General features: G+C 41.9%; 3 protein-coding genes across 4 annotated transcripts; 2 read left to right on the top strand and 1 right to left on the bottom strand.

Moving 5' to 3' along the window:
- The first annotated feature begins 1,087 nt into the window (after positions 1-1,087).
- Positions 1,088-5,617, top strand: cabp2b (calcium binding protein 2b). 2 transcript variants are annotated; one of them, XM_053324420.1, is made up of 6 exons: positions 1,088-1,129; positions 3,635-3,665; positions 3,760-3,894; positions 4,656-4,765; positions 5,349-5,496; positions 5,592-5,617. In XM_053324420.1, the coding sequence occupies exons 1-6, from the start codon at positions 1,088-1,090 to the stop codon at positions 5,615-5,617; spliced, it is 492 nt and encodes a 163-aa protein (XP_053180395.1). The 2 variants fall into 2 exon arrangements, with proteins under 2 accessions (XP_053180395.1, XP_053180393.1); XM_053324418.1 differs by lacking the exon at positions 1,088-1,129 and adding an exon at positions 2,033-2,088 and having other exon boundaries at positions 3,628-3,665.
- A 2,619-nt stretch (positions 5,618-8,236) lies between these two features.
- crybb1l1 (crystallin, beta B1, like 1) lies at positions 8,237-9,321 on the bottom strand. Its single transcript, XM_053324416.1, has 5 exons — positions 9,229-9,321; positions 8,967-9,085; positions 8,744-8,876; positions 8,511-8,653; positions 8,237-8,408 (listed from the first exon to the last, which is right to left on the bottom strand). The coding sequence occupies exons 1-5, from the start codon at positions 9,319-9,321 to the stop codon at positions 8,237-8,239; spliced, it is 660 nt and encodes a 219-aa protein (XP_053180391.1).
- A 2,258-nt stretch (positions 9,322-11,579) lies between these two features.
- cryba1l1 (crystallin, beta A1, like 1) lies at positions 11,580-13,569 on the top strand. The gene is made up of 5 exons (XM_053324417.1): positions 11,580-11,654; positions 11,774-11,892; positions 12,290-12,431; positions 12,545-12,687; positions 12,997-13,569. Exons 1-5 carry the CDS (start codon positions 11,580-11,582, stop codon positions 13,142-13,144), a joined length of 627 nt encoding a protein of 208 aa, XP_053180392.1. The 3' UTR covers positions 13,145-13,569.
- Positions 13,570-13,938: the final 369 nt, after the last annotated feature.

A 13,938-nucleotide genomic window follows, 5' to 3' on the forward strand; every position in this document is an offset into this window, starting at 1 on the left:
TTCATGAAAGTCAGTTGTAGATTTTGTTTTGACAACCAAACTAGCAGCTCCACTTCTCATTTAAATATGGCCACTTCTGGCTCCAAAAAACAAAGATGGCCTAGACCAATGGGTGATGTCATGTTGGCTATGTCCATCATTTTCTAACAGCCTATAACACCAATGGTGTATCTTCATTACTCAGTCAGTCAGTCAGTCAGTCAGTCAGGGGTCCAGCAAAAAATATCACATACACTGAAAAATGTTCCACACAATTCCACTATGCATGGACACAGCTTATTCACATAGAGTAGGGTTTTCATCTTTTACTCCCACTTTACTGATTAATTAATCAAGTTAATTTAATTTTATATTGTTTTTTAAACGTTACTTGCGTAGTCAGATGTTTAGCAAAGAAAAAGGCTAAAATCTACTCCATCATTTAATGTAAGCGGTGGTGGATAAACAGGAAATCAAGATTGCATTAATATGGCATTAGTTTCTTTTCATTACCGCACTTTTTTCTTTAATCTGAAATGGTAGGGATTTCTGCCTTTCTGCCCTTTCTGTTTGTGTCCTTTTAATTCTCCCTCTAAAACTCCTCATACTGTAGATCAAGTCATTTGAGTGCTGATGCAATATATAAGCGAGAGAGAGGGGGAGCAGCAGAAAAGGAAATAAGAGGAATGAAGAGGAGGGAGAGAGATTAAAAGCATTTGTCAGTGTGAAGAGAAAAGAGAGAGCACTGCTGCTACAAAGAGACACCAGTCAGGGTGTGTTTAGGTTGGATTAGTTTGACTTTGGATCATATAGAGATGGGTGGAGTCACTCAGGATTGTCTTTGCATGAATTTACAGCTTGTTTTCATCTCTGCGGTATCAGCAGTGACGACTCATAACCAACATGGAGTGAACTATTCATCAACTTCAGAGCTCAAACCTGAGCTGGACCTCTGAGAATTTCAGAAAGGAGGAAAGAAAGAGGGGGGGTAGCAGAGACAGTAAAAGACAATTAGTGACAGAGAACAACATTCTGATTAAGAGACTGAAAAAAGGAGAATAAGAGGGAGACAGGGTGATCTTGCTCGTTGAACAGGGGAGGTGTGGTGATGGGCAACTGTACCAAACCGTCTATGAAAGACAAAAAGAAGGTAAGAGCACTTTGCCTCATCTTTATTAGGCTTTGACTTACTGCAGCTTCATGCCTTTGCTTTTGCGTGTTCACTGAAGGAAACATGACTATTCTGCATTCATGTGGTTTTCTGTGCTCAACTAAAACATCATAGCAACTTTGATCAATTCATTTTTGGCCTTTGGGAGCAGTATTACAAAATAATTGAAGCTCAAAGGTCCACTCTTTTTAGCTGTCAGAGCTTTATGGCCTTAGTTATTTAATCCCTGGATGATCATTTTAACAATTTTACATTTTTCTAAATCCAGTACAGCAAATAAAAGTGTGAAATTGTAGCTCTGCTCGTTTTGAACCTCCTAATATGAAAATAAGAATGCTGATGGTAGTTGCATGAAAAATCACAAAAATATTTAAAACTTTGACCAAGGACACACTGTGTATCTTCATACTGTAACAGGGTTATTGACACAAAGATGTCTGTCAGTACACCAGACATTCAGCAGAATTAAGTCTGTGAGTGTCAGCAGAATAAGACTTGAAAAGAATGGACACATAAAGAGAAAGGTGAGATTAACACAGTTTTTCACTGAAAGGATAATGCCAGATGTGAGTGGATTGTCTTGAAATAATCTTATGCAATCCAGGCTTACAGCCATATTCTATCTAATGTTTGCGTGGATTAAAATCTTGTTCCTTGAGGAATATGATGCATTTTTTATATGTGAAGAAAGCCATGAAGACAGTGTTTGAATGAGTGGGCTAACAGCCTGGTCTGCCTTGAAAGGATGCAGTGGAGGGGTCTCTTGAGGGTAGTGTGATGGCAGTGGGCCAGCAGGGTCTGGAGCCAGAGGGAGAGGAAGATCAGGACGTGAAGGATAAGCCCTTCAAACATCCCATCGGTGTGCTGGTGAAGAACTGCAACATGCTGCACATCGTTGGCCCAGCCTGCGTCTTCCTTAAACAGGGCTTTTCACAGACTCTCGTATGTAACACATTAGACAAAGTTCACATTCGGTGTCCTCACACGGCCCCCCACCCCCTCTCCCCGGTACATCTCCCCCCCTCCCATGTCGATTCATTTTCACCCCCACATCGTCGCTGACCTCTGTGTTCTTCAGTACAGGTCAAGCGAATAAAAAATGTCCTGGCACAGCATATACTTAGAGGGGTCGATCGTTCAGTTCCATGGAAAATTATTGACTGACTCTGTGGAGCTTACTTGCTAATGTGTTTCACAGGGTAATGTAGAGGTCTAGGCTGAATTTCCAAATGGGCAAAGTAGGAAACCACCCTGCATGGGGTCCCAGGAGGTTCACTTCTTGGCCATTTGTTATAGTTGGATTCATAGCAAGTTTGACATATTCGTAATACCATGTCAGTTAAGAGTACACTTACATGGTGCATACTTCCAAATACATTTTTGTTGATGAAATCTCCAGACTGACTGATAGACAGAAAACTTTGGGTGGAGTAGGTGTACAGCATGTTGCAGGTTGGTTTCTGGGGTCTCGGGCAACATATAATAACATGTCATGTGTAGTCTGCTGTCTGTGACAGGTACTTTAAGGGCACAGTATACTTACACAATACATAAAGATTAGGACAAACAGGGTGGAGTTCATGGGTCACTTTTGCAACATGGTCACGATTACAAAAATGATAAATTGGGCCTGTAGCTTTCTATCTGCCAAAAACACAAGATAATCTCATATTAAAGGAGCAATACTGATTCAATTTTGTATACATATACATATACAAGAGTTATTTTGTCAGTCTGTGTGTCCCATTTTAAAGTCCCTTATTGACAAATTAGACGGTCACACTGTAATTACGTTTGAACAGACTGAAGGCATTATGTATTTAGTTTGTTGTGTGAAAAATAACTGCAGGCTTAATCAGCACAACCACAGTAAATAAAATGATCTCAGAATATTTGTCTGTCATTGTTCTCTCTATTTAGAAATCCCAGGTTGTGAGCAGGTTTGCTGCATACAATTTAATCCATATAGATTTAGACAAAGTTTTTCATTATAAGATGCACTGGGTATTGTATGTCCAATACAGCTTACTGTACAACCACAGGACATGGTCACTGAATCCCCATCACTTCTCTACATGTGAAAATTATGTAGAAATGTGATGATAATACATGGACTGTGCTCTGAATAAGTTCAATGCCAAAAAAAGGTCCATTAATCAAAAATGTTGGCCAAACATCTCTGAGTAAGCCTCAGTAAAATGTTTGTTTAAGTTTATATTTTCCACTCATTATTCATTTCCATGTTACATGTTGTTTGGTCTTATCATTTCTTACTTGCTCAGTGTGTCCTCATAACATGACAACATGACATGACATGTGCTTGGATGGTTGTCTGGGCGTTGCTGCAATGTTGTTTCTGTAAGTCTGTTTGTGTTTATTTTTGTGTAATGCCAAATGTGTGGCTTTGAGTTGTGAGTGTGTGAGAAAGAGGTTTTGTACTGTAAGGAAAGAGAAGCTAACATGTGCTACTGCTTCATCCAACAGGACAGGGAGCTGAGACCGGAGGAGATTGATGGTAAGATTACTTGTCTGCCGCATTGTGTTTCTGCTTTACAACGTCTTACTTACCTCTTACAGCCTTCTCACAAACCATTAACGTGTGTTTTCAGAGCTCCGTGAGGCCTTTGTGGAGTTTGATAAACACAAGGACGGCTACATCAGACATAAAGACCTGGGAGAGTGCATGAGGACCATGGGATACATGCCCACGGAGATGGAGCTCATCGAACTGAGCCAGCAGATCTGTGAGTGGAATAGAAAGGATAGAAAAGAGCAAGACCAGGAAAAAAAGAACAAAACATGATTCACTAAGAGAGACTACGCTAACTCGGATATGAGTTTAAAGATGTATTGCAACAATAGTAGAATTGTTAGTTTCTTAACTAACCTTAACCCTGGTGAAGGGATGGAGGGATGAGGGTCGAAGGGTTGGGGATGAAGGGATAAGGGTTGGAGGGATGAAGGGTACAGGGAGGGGGATGAAGGGATGAGCGTGTAGGGGTAAGGGATGAAAGAATCAGGGTGCCAGTTGGATGGATGGAGGCGCAGGATGCTGTACCAATCTCATGGTGGGTATAGGGAGGGAACCAGTGTGGCGTAAGACTCTAGGTGAGGGAGCCATCTCTTCCTCCTGTCCTGGATGGAGCCCCTTGGTTCCTGAAGTCAGCAAAAGAGAGAGAATGTTAAAAAGGCTTTGGGAGGGAGGTATGTGAGAACTAGACAAAAGAGAGAGGAGCGGATAAGTTGTGTGGAAATTAGAGGGGTGTGAGGCGTAGTTATAAAACTTAATCAAGAGAAGAAAGGGAACTGAATAGAAAAAGAACAAGTTAGCAAAGCCAAACAAACTAGTTGGTAGCAGGAACTACATGGGTGATTAATGTCACACAAAACACAATCACTTTATTTACAGTTAATGCAATTGATTCACAATAATCTCTTGATGTAATTAATTAAAGAGTAGTGATTAAGTTCAGAGGTAATTTTGAAATAACTTTGTGCCATGCAGGTGGAGGTAAATTGGACTTTGAAGACTTTGTGGAGCTGATGGGACCCAAAATGCTGGCAGAGACAGCGGACATGATCGGAGTGAAAGAACTGCGGGACGCATTCAAAGAGGTCAGGATATTCATATTGTTACTTAAAGCTGCACTTAACAATATTTTTATATTGACAATGGATCAAAAGAAGAGGGTCATTCATAATGATGAACACAGTGACAGTTATCATCAACTCTATAGTTCCCCTTTACTCTATTTCATCTCGTCTACTCTTTTAGTCCTTCAGTGCTGTCAGCCTAGTTTCTAGCTGCTGTAGACTGCTGGTTTTAGTGGAAAACATAATTTAACATACTGGAGCATTTAGCAGCTAGAGCCAGATATGTCTCTAAGGAGTATTTGACGACCAAAATAGAACTGAAACAAGAGTTGCTCCATATCCGTTGGATGTGTAAACAAGCAACCGTTTACCAACAAAGTTAACCATGTCAACTTTTACAAGGTGATAATATGTCAGGGTCACTGTTTACAGCTTGTTTCTGCTGCCCCCAAGTGGCCAAAAACTCTGTTATCACAGGTTTAAACCTCTACATGAAGAATTTGAAATGTCTTTTGTCATTAATGTGACCAAATTCACCAAAATTCCTCTCAGTGCATCATGTAACGTGATCCTCAGTATCCCTCTTCCTCTCTTTGTGATCCAGTTTGACTCTAATGGTGACGGTCAGATAAGTTTAACTGAGCTGCGTGAGGCCATGAAGAAGCTGATGGGGGAACAAGTGACCAACAGAGAGATAAATGAGATCCTTCGAGATGTTGACCTCAATGGAGACGGTTTGGTGGACTTTGAGGGTAAGACAGAGATTCCTTTGCCATTGCAAGATCTCTTAAGCAGCCAAATTCATTGTCATCATTTTCCCTCTCACTCCTTTCTCCTCCTTTTTCAGAGTTTGTGCGAATGATGTCACGCTGATCGGCCCAAGCTTCCCTCATGTCAGATGGACAGGCAGACATTATGCAACTGCTGGAGAAGGGAACATACTGCTCTTAAAAACATGCATTCAGAATTTTATTTTTATATTAAATCTTTGAAAAAGACACAAAAAAATGCTTTGAATAGTCTCTACAACTTGACTTCACGTCTGAACTTGCAGTGCTACACACATAAAGAATTTAAGCAGCTATAAAACATATCAAGAGCTTCATAGACCACATGTATGACTTTGTAGATGTATTTTTATATATCAGTGTTTGTCCTTTGAGTGTAAATTCTTGTTTGTAAAACTGTCTTAATTCTTTTTTAATTAAAGAAATATACAAAAACTGCATGAATGGACACATTATTCAAACCGTGTAAACTTGTGAGGGATGTGACAAACATTTACATTGTCAAAGAAACAATTCATGAACAGCACACACTGACTGTCAGACGCTTTGTTGAATCATCATTGTGCAAAAGCTTGAGCTTGGCGAAGATTCAACATGAACACTGAGCACTGGCAGTGCTGCAATAAACATAGTGTGTATAGGAAAATATTAGAGCGACTAAGTGTTCCTAAACAAGTGAGGAAGCATGCATAAACATCGTATTGTGCTGTTAAAAATGTAAACAAAAAGGTTTTATTGATTGAAATCTGATCATGGTGACAAAAAGTAGTTATAATTATCTGATACCAATAGTTCATTATTAATCAACATTATTTATAGATAATGATCTTGGGTGGATAATAATATAAATGTGGTCTTTAGGTTGAGGGCTGCTGTTGGTATTTTTTGCCCTCCATGGTTAAAGGTGTATGTGATACATCTGAATATTGTTGTTATTAGTGGTAAACCATATTTACAGTAAGAATAGAGGCACTTGATATATGTCGTAGTTGCTTTTTTTGGCAAACTGCTACACTGCATCAACAATAAGGATTCTCAACATAGCTTATGTGCCCACATCATAGGCTGTTTACTTGTCCTACAATTATAACGCCAACTTGGGCCTCTGGATAGTTAGACCACTGACTTTGACTCAGTTCTTTGAGCAATTTCTGAGAAACAAGACTGAATGAGAAAACACAAAACCGTTAATTCAACCATAGAAAATGTGCCGAAAAAAAATCAAATGATTAAATGATTTTTGCTGTAGCTTGAACTCCAGGTTGATATCACATTTAATCTTCCTTTTTTGCAGCCTTTTTTGTGTTTTTTGTATTTCATTCATTTTTAAATTGGGTAAATGTGAGAGATATGTCTAATTAAATGTTGAAGTGTGTTAGTGTCTTTGTGTGTGATTGACAGCAGCCGACAGGGTAACAAACATTAGACAATGTAAACTAAATTGGCTGGGTAAGGGTTAGGGTTAGGTTAAGGTTTGGCAGGGCCTAAGTCCTGCCAAAAGTCATGCCTGCGTCTAACTGGACAGAAGTGACATTTACTGGTATGATAACATGCTGTTTAGTTATTTGTAAGCTGTAGCAGAAAAAAAAGATTAGTTGGACTTATTATTATTATTATTATTATATTATTATTTTACAATACTAACCCTAACCCTAAACTGTATTAAAATAAAGAAAACTCATACATAGCATGACAAAATTGTTCTTGTTTACCAATAATACAAATAAATTAATTTTTACTTACTTTTTACGATTAATTTAATTCTAGCTGTATATCTCTGTACAAGAGAATTGCCTTATTAGACCACTATATCGTTATTTGGAGTAAATGTGCAAAAATAGAAATGAGACTGAATTCAGCAGATATATTTAGATGGGTCCCATTGCTGTCTTGTAAAGCTTGTCTGTTATGGGATCCACATTGTCATTACATTTGTCAAATGATTAGCATCACAATGCTGGAACGGCCCTGCTGGCCAGCTTGCTCTTTTTCTAAACACTAGATGATTCAGAGGTTTTTTGAGGCTGACCGTGCAGCTTAATACAAACCCCATTTAGCATTAACACAATAAGATCACACATCCAGATCTTTACATTTTGTTTTGCTGATACTTTGTTTCTATGTTTCATTTTCATTAATCCAATTCTTCTTTTTACTGTTGGTTAATTAACATTTTCATTCTGGTGGTTTTTCATCAATAAGCAACAACAACAACATCTTTGAAATCAAGATTTTCCTTTTTATTGAAAACTTGGCCAGGATTCTGTACAGCAGAGAGGGTGTGCAATGCACAGGGGCAAGAAGACGGGGGTCAAGGGGCTGTAGGAACTCAGTTTCCCATGGTGCATTATACCCTGAGCTGAGAATCGTGTGTTAAACAGCGAGAGGTGTCTTGTTTCCTCTTTGGTGTCTCAGAGGACTGGAGGGGAATGAAGTGAGGGACTAAAAAAAGGGAGAAAAGGGGGGAAAGCGAAGCTCAGCCCATAGGGGAGAAAGAGAAAAATAGAGACAGAGAGGAATGGAGGGTGGTCCAGCTGGTCCTTCCACTGAGGTGTTGTCTCCGATTTCAGGGGCACATCTAGATCCTCACCCATCCCCTCACTGTTAGATCATAGACCATTTAAAGTACATCTCTCCCCCTTTCCCTCTTCCTCCGCCCCTCTCCCTCGCTTCCGCTCTTCCTCTTTCTCTCCTTCCCTGAGCCTCACTTGCTGGCCATGGTGTAGCAGCCCTGTTGGTGCCACTGCATGTCACGGATACGCCTCACGGACTGGAACTGAGGGTGGCGGGCACCATACTCATTGAAGTGCCTGAAGTCACCCTTCTCCAGCAGGTACTGGCTGCCACGGTATCCAGGGAACTGGTATCCCACCCAGCTGGAAAAAAGAGGAAACATGTCAGTATGGCATTTACTATTTTTAAATAGAGGACAACATCTCAGCTTGATGTTTGAGCTGCTAGAGGTAAAAGACACTCACGTTCCGCAGCTGACAATGATGCTGCCGACTCTGTCGGTGAATCCGTAAGAGAACAGGCTAGGAACATCATCGTCCATGATCTCCATCTTGCGGCCCTTGAACTCTCCGACCTCGTACAGGCAGATCTTGTGCTTCTCGGGGTCCTGTTGGAGAGAAAATATGGTTTAGAGAAGAGTTTAAAGTAAGAGAGAAAGGGAAACTTGTAATACAGGAGTGACAGATTTCTTTTTTACCATTCTGACGGGCCTGAAGGACAGCAGGTAGTCGTTCTTCTGGCAGTTGCTCCAGGAGTCCCAGCGAGGATACTCGCCCTTCTCCAGGATGTACATCTCACCACAGAAGTTCATCTGCTCAAAGCCCACGAAGCTGCAGATAAGAAAGCGTTATGAAGCATCCATGCAAAGATATCAGGATGAAATGTAAAAATGCTCTCTTTTTTTTTGGGGAGACACTTACGGTCCACACTCAACACGCAGGGAACGCACGCGGTCCATGCCCAGCTCACACACATTCATGCACTCGTTGCTGATCTCGATCATGCGACCCTGGAAGTTCTCCTGGTCGAACACGTACATCTGCGGGGGACAAATGCAGAGAAATGAATCAGTACAATAACAACAGCAGCAGGTCTGTGATACTGTAAAACTAAATATATCCAAGTGATACAAGCCAGTATTATCTCTATCTGTAGCAGCAGTTCCATGAGAGAGACACCCACCTTGTAGGCCATCATTCCCATCTCAGACTTCTTGCTCTGAGCGGCCTTGCCGTCAGTCTGGGAAGAGGTCTTGGACTTATCTCCACTGGACATGATTACTGGGTAGAAAGAGAGGAAAAAACACTGTGAGAGGGGAAAGTGAAAAATCTAACCTGTATTAACTGATGTAATGGTGTTCAGAAAACGAAACGATGCAGAAATATAAAAAAGTGTATAGAGTAATCTTTAGAGAGGAATCAGGCTTTTCTTGTTTTCTACACACACCTGAAGGCACACAGTATGCGTGTGTGTGTACCTTACCTGTCTGTGTGTACGATGCCTACGCCGAACCTCACTCAGAGTGTGTGTGGCTCGGAGTGCACCCCTCCCTTTTATACGCTGGCGCCCACAGGAGAGGGATTATGGAGAGAGAAACAAACCTGCTGAGGTCAGAGACATGAGACAAAAGAAACACTGCATCATCAGGGTAGGACGGGCAGAGGGGACAGGCGGTGGTAGAGGAGGAGTGACAGAAGCTCGAGCACAGACTGAAGTCCAATTTCAAACAGGACTGACGAGAGTCAAGTTCCTACAATCAACTTAGAAGTAGTTGGTGTAGTGATTCTCAAACCTTTTCACATCAAGGAACCCTAATTTGTGTCCACAAATTAGACCATGGACACATATTTGATAATATTTTGTCCCAGGGTCCTCCATCTGATAAGATTTTTGCTTTTAGGTGTTTAATTACAGAAAGTGTATGAAACCCATGACCAAAATAGTGATACAGTCTGTTATTGTGTTACTTAGGGATGGAATTACAGTGAAAATAAATCATTCCCCTCTTTTGCTGGGGACCCCCAAAACCTTCTTAAGGACTCCATGGGGTCCTGAGAACCCACTTTGAGAAAGAGTTAGTGAATTTTAAACCATGCAAACTTCAGTCCTACATTGACGATTCTTTCTTCTCTCATTGCCAGATTAATTTATTTCATATCATTATTTGAATAATACTTTTGAACAGGTTTGTGGTGTATATAGTGAATTATTCAGTTGTGGCATCTGTGGCAACAAACTTCTGGCAAACTATCTAATTATGTGGCGAGGTGTCATGAGGTGTAACATGTTCTGATCCAGATAATGCCAGTAAGCTTTGCATTCACATTCCTACTTAAAGTCAGAGTTGACCTTTTCCAAGTCCAGGACCCCAAATACAGAGCCATCTGATTCCTGTTTGATGTAGATGATAGTGATTCTCAACAAACCCAATCTGAGGAGATCAATTGTGTTGGTGGAGTGATTGAAGTGTACTGTAGGGCAATCTACATCAAACTGTTGTCTGTCAGTACACAAATGTCTCTGGGGCTTTGCAGGACTCCACTTTATTAAACTTTTCATGAAGCTAATCATTTACCTGGTTTGTGCACACAGGTGTACCTGCATGAGGAGACTGTGATGATGTCATTGTGTGACTGAAGGGAAAAATTAAACTTTCACTGTTCCACTAATATTTTTATATACATCATGCACACAGACCCACCCAGCTCTCTCGTCCTGTATCCCCCCGCGGTGCCTCTCTGCTCCGCCGTTAATCCTCACATTCTCCATCCCGATCCCGGCCCTTTGTGCCGGCGCACGCGCTTGACTGCTGACCGGGGTCCGAACATACCGGAGCGCCTTTGTTCCAGAGCCCCGGCAGTACTATAGGATCTGCTGAGCTAGTCGCCCGGGCACGACAACAGCATCCAGCGGCCACGGAGCAATACCGGGAGCGCGCCTCGCTGCAGCTAAATGAGACTTGTTGCACGGTCCTGGTCGGAGCCGTGAACGCGCATTCGCAACCGCGCTCCCCGAGCTCCCGTATAAAACTGAAGCGCCAGGTTCTCTCAAAGCTCTACGCGAGGCAGGCGGTAGGCGCGTACCACTCCCGAGCTCTTCCATTAAGTGCCAATCTAGGTAAGGTTTCATCTCTGCTTTCAACTCAGCTCAGAGACACATAGACAGAGTCACTGACGGAAACTGAAAACCAAAAGCACTTTCTGAAACACTGGTACAATAGTCTTGTACTTCATATTTCACTTTAAAAAAAAAAAAAAAAAAAAAAAAAAAGTAAATTAACTGTTTGCCCTGAAGTCCTTCGACTGTTTTACAGTAGTTCAGATTTGTATGAGAAATACTGCAGTTGAATACTAATAATTGAAAAACTACATTTGACACTCATTTAGTAAAACATGCAACACACAGTGAAGTACTGTATGGTTGTATGATTCAGGAGTCTCTTAAAGACTTTTTATGTCCTACATTCTCTTCTTTCCCAAACCTCCATGTGTTTTTCTTTACATCTGTCCTCATGTTCCTCCTCAGGAGTAAAGATGTACAGAACTACAAGGTCCCCAATGATGCAGCCTCTGGTCAACTCAGGAATGGGCATGGCCCCTTTCTTCAAGGTAAACACGTGAAACAAGTGGATGTAAGATTTCATACTTGTAATCTGTGTGTCTCTGTGTGGATTTATTTCCCTCCTCATACTAAATTCCTGCTGCTGTGTGGCTATCTGCCTCTCCAGGTGACTGTGTTCGAGCAGGAGCATTTCCAGGGAAAGTGCCTGGAGTTCACCTCCGAGTGCTGCAACATCCAGGAGTGTGGTCTGGACAACATCCGCTCCATCAGGGTGGAGAGTGGAGCGTAAGTCTCACAAAGTTTGTTTCTGTTTTCTGGTTTAAAAAAAACACAGAAGTGGGACTGTTGAAAAAATCTGGGCCAGTTTTCATCTTCGTGAAACACACAGATCAGCTGAGTCAAAGACAATCACTATCCATCAATCACAGTAGAGAGAGCAGCTGGAGTTGACAACTCAGATGTGGAGTATTTATGGGAAACTGTGGTATAAAATCAGAAAGAAGTCCCTAATATTTTATTATGTATATATATTTTTTTACTTTAGTAGGAAAAATATGTCCATTTTCAAAAAGTTCTGCATTGACGTTGAAAAATGTACTTTTAAATGGCTATACAGTACAGTAAAGTAATGTCTGCAGATCAGCATGTAAACAGCCTCCCCTCTCTCTCTCTCTATGTGCAGCTGGGTTGGTTTTGAGCACCACGACTTCCAGGGCCAGCAGTTCATCCTGGAGAGAGGAGAGTACCCCCACTGGGACTCCTACAGTGGATCCCTCTCCTACCACGTGGAGCGTCTCATGTCTCTGCGCCCCATCTACTGCGCTGTGAGTACATCCTCAAAGTCTGTTTGTGAGCGGAAGAGAGAACACAAAGACAAAAGAATGAAGTGTTCATGATTGTAGTATCTAGCTGACGGCTGTCTCTCTGCCGCCCACAGTCCCACCAGAGCAGCCGCATGGTCATCTTCGAGAAGGAGAACTTCATGGGCCGCAGCGTGGAGGTCTGTGACGACTACCCCTCTCTGCAGGCTATGGGCTGGATGATGCCTGAAGTGGGCTCCATGCATGTCCAGTGTGGCGCGTAAGTTACTGTGAATCTGATGGTGAAAACAGCAACAACATGATGCATTTTTAACATAAGAAAAACCTAAAGTTGAGTTAGTTTCTGATGTGTTCATGAGACAAAATCCTTAAAGGTACCATTTAACACTATATCTCAAATGTATGTACACTCTTTATCACTCTAATCTGTCACAATCATGAACTGTAGACTAATAGACATATCACATGAAAGCTCTAAGCATGTACCAAATCCTCAATCTGTCAGCATCTTGTCTAGCTCCTAAAATAGTCCCGCTAACCCTTGTGCTCCTATGTCCCCCTCCCACAGCTTTGTGTGCTACCAGTACCCTGGCTACAGGGGCCAGCAGTACATCATGGAGTGTGAGAGACACAGTGGAGACTACCAGCACTGGAGGAACTGGGGCTCCCACTGCCAGACCCCCCAGATCCAGTCCATCAGGCGTATCCAGCACTAAGAGGACAGGCTCAGACTGAGGCCACGGCCAACGGACAGCAGCTCCCCTCGAATCCCCCTCTCCCTTTTACCCGTAATCCCCTTTCTTTCTTTCTCTCTTCAACTTTTTCCTTCCTCATGACTTGAGCCACAACAGCCGCCCCAACTCAACACCACCACATTACAGCCGCTGCCAAAGTGTGATAAGAGACAATATCGCACTGTTAAAGCACAGGGAAACACACAGTCCATACACACACATGCCGACATAACTGACACTCAGTGTCTTTTTACTTGGTTGGAGGTCGCTACACACTCACATGCAAACACACATCTGCATTGTATTCTCACCTGAGAGGAGTGAGGAGCAGAGCAGCCGTTCAGCGTGCTGGGGTCAAACTGAGGGGAGATGAAGCTCCAAAATGGCATCAAGGGAAACCTCCCTGACTACAGCCATGCTGAGCGCACTGTGCTGCAGCTCAGATGTGCTTTGTTGTTGTGTGTAGGAGGTTGATCCACAGGTTGATAACTAATAAACTCATTTCACTTCACATATGTGTGCTGTATTATTTCTATGTGTTTGTGATTTCACTGCACTGACAATTGTGTATGGTGACTTACTTAGAAAAACACAAATACATGAATGAAATGTCCGCTTATTTCTTCCTCTCTTCAATATGAAGCACACCTGTAGACTCTAAACATGCCTTTAAAACTTCAGTTTTTCTCTTCAGAGCATAGCAGTTGTGATTGGCTGGAGGGTTTCAATAGTTACAAATTTCACAGCAGTGGAAAAAAACTTGGTGTTGTTTTCAA

Source organism: Scomber japonicus, chromosome 8 (assembly GCF_027409825.1).
Source record: "Scomber japonicus isolate fScoJap1 chromosome 8, fScoJap1.pri, whole genome shotgun sequence".
Lineage (NCBI taxonomy): Eukaryota > Metazoa > Chordata > Actinopteri > Scombriformes > Scombridae > Scomber > Scomber japonicus.